This window comes from Carlito syrichta, unplaced genomic scaffold, assembly GCF_000164805.1.
Source record: "Carlito syrichta isolate Samal-C Ts95f unplaced genomic scaffold, Tarsius_syrichta-2.0.1 Scaffold309650, whole genome shotgun sequence".
NCBI lineage: Eukaryota > Metazoa > Chordata > Mammalia > Primates > Tarsiidae > Carlito > Carlito syrichta.
In genome coordinates, this window is record NW_007253746.1 from 537,354 (window position 1) to 537,772 (window position 419).

Consider the following 419-nt stretch of genomic DNA (forward strand, 5'->3'; position numbering starts at 1 on the left):
CCCTTCGCTGCCGCCGCCGCCGCCGCCGCGGGCCAGGCCCCGCCGCCGCGCATGCGCTCTGCCCGCAGCCGTCATTGAGTCTAGCCGCCTCCTAGGGAAAGGGGTAGAGTGAGAGCGGCGGAAGTCGACGTCACGCGCAGTCGCCATGTCGGTTGAGGGCAAAGCAACGGCCAGAGAAGGCCTGGGCGGCCTTCTTTGATGAGGGCAGAAAGCTTTTGGGTGATCCGGTAGATTCGTGGGTTTACAGGTGGGTAAATTGAGACTCAGAGCCAGGAGGCGAGACTAATTCAGTGTCACACAGGAGGTGGACTTGACCTCAGAAATCTTGAAGGTGAAACGAGGGTCTAGCAATTGAGTTATCCAGCTTTTCATTAATTGATAGGCAGATGGAACATTTTTCTTTGTTTCTTTTTTTACCC

At 56.3% G+C, this 419-nt stretch overlaps 1 protein-coding gene across 1 annotated transcript in view; it reads right to left on the minus strand.

Annotated features, from left to right (window-relative positions):
• N4BP1 (NEDD4 binding protein 1) overlaps nucleotides 1–147 on the minus strand; it is a 52,950-nt gene extending 52,803 nt beyond the window's left edge. Inside the window, exon 1 of the mRNA XM_008067514.2 lies at nucleotides 12–147. Coding sequence (XP_008065705.2) covers nucleotides 12–147 — 136 coding nt within the window. The remainder of the gene's footprint in view (nucleotides 1–11) is intronic.
• Nucleotides 148–419: the final 272 nt, after the last annotated feature.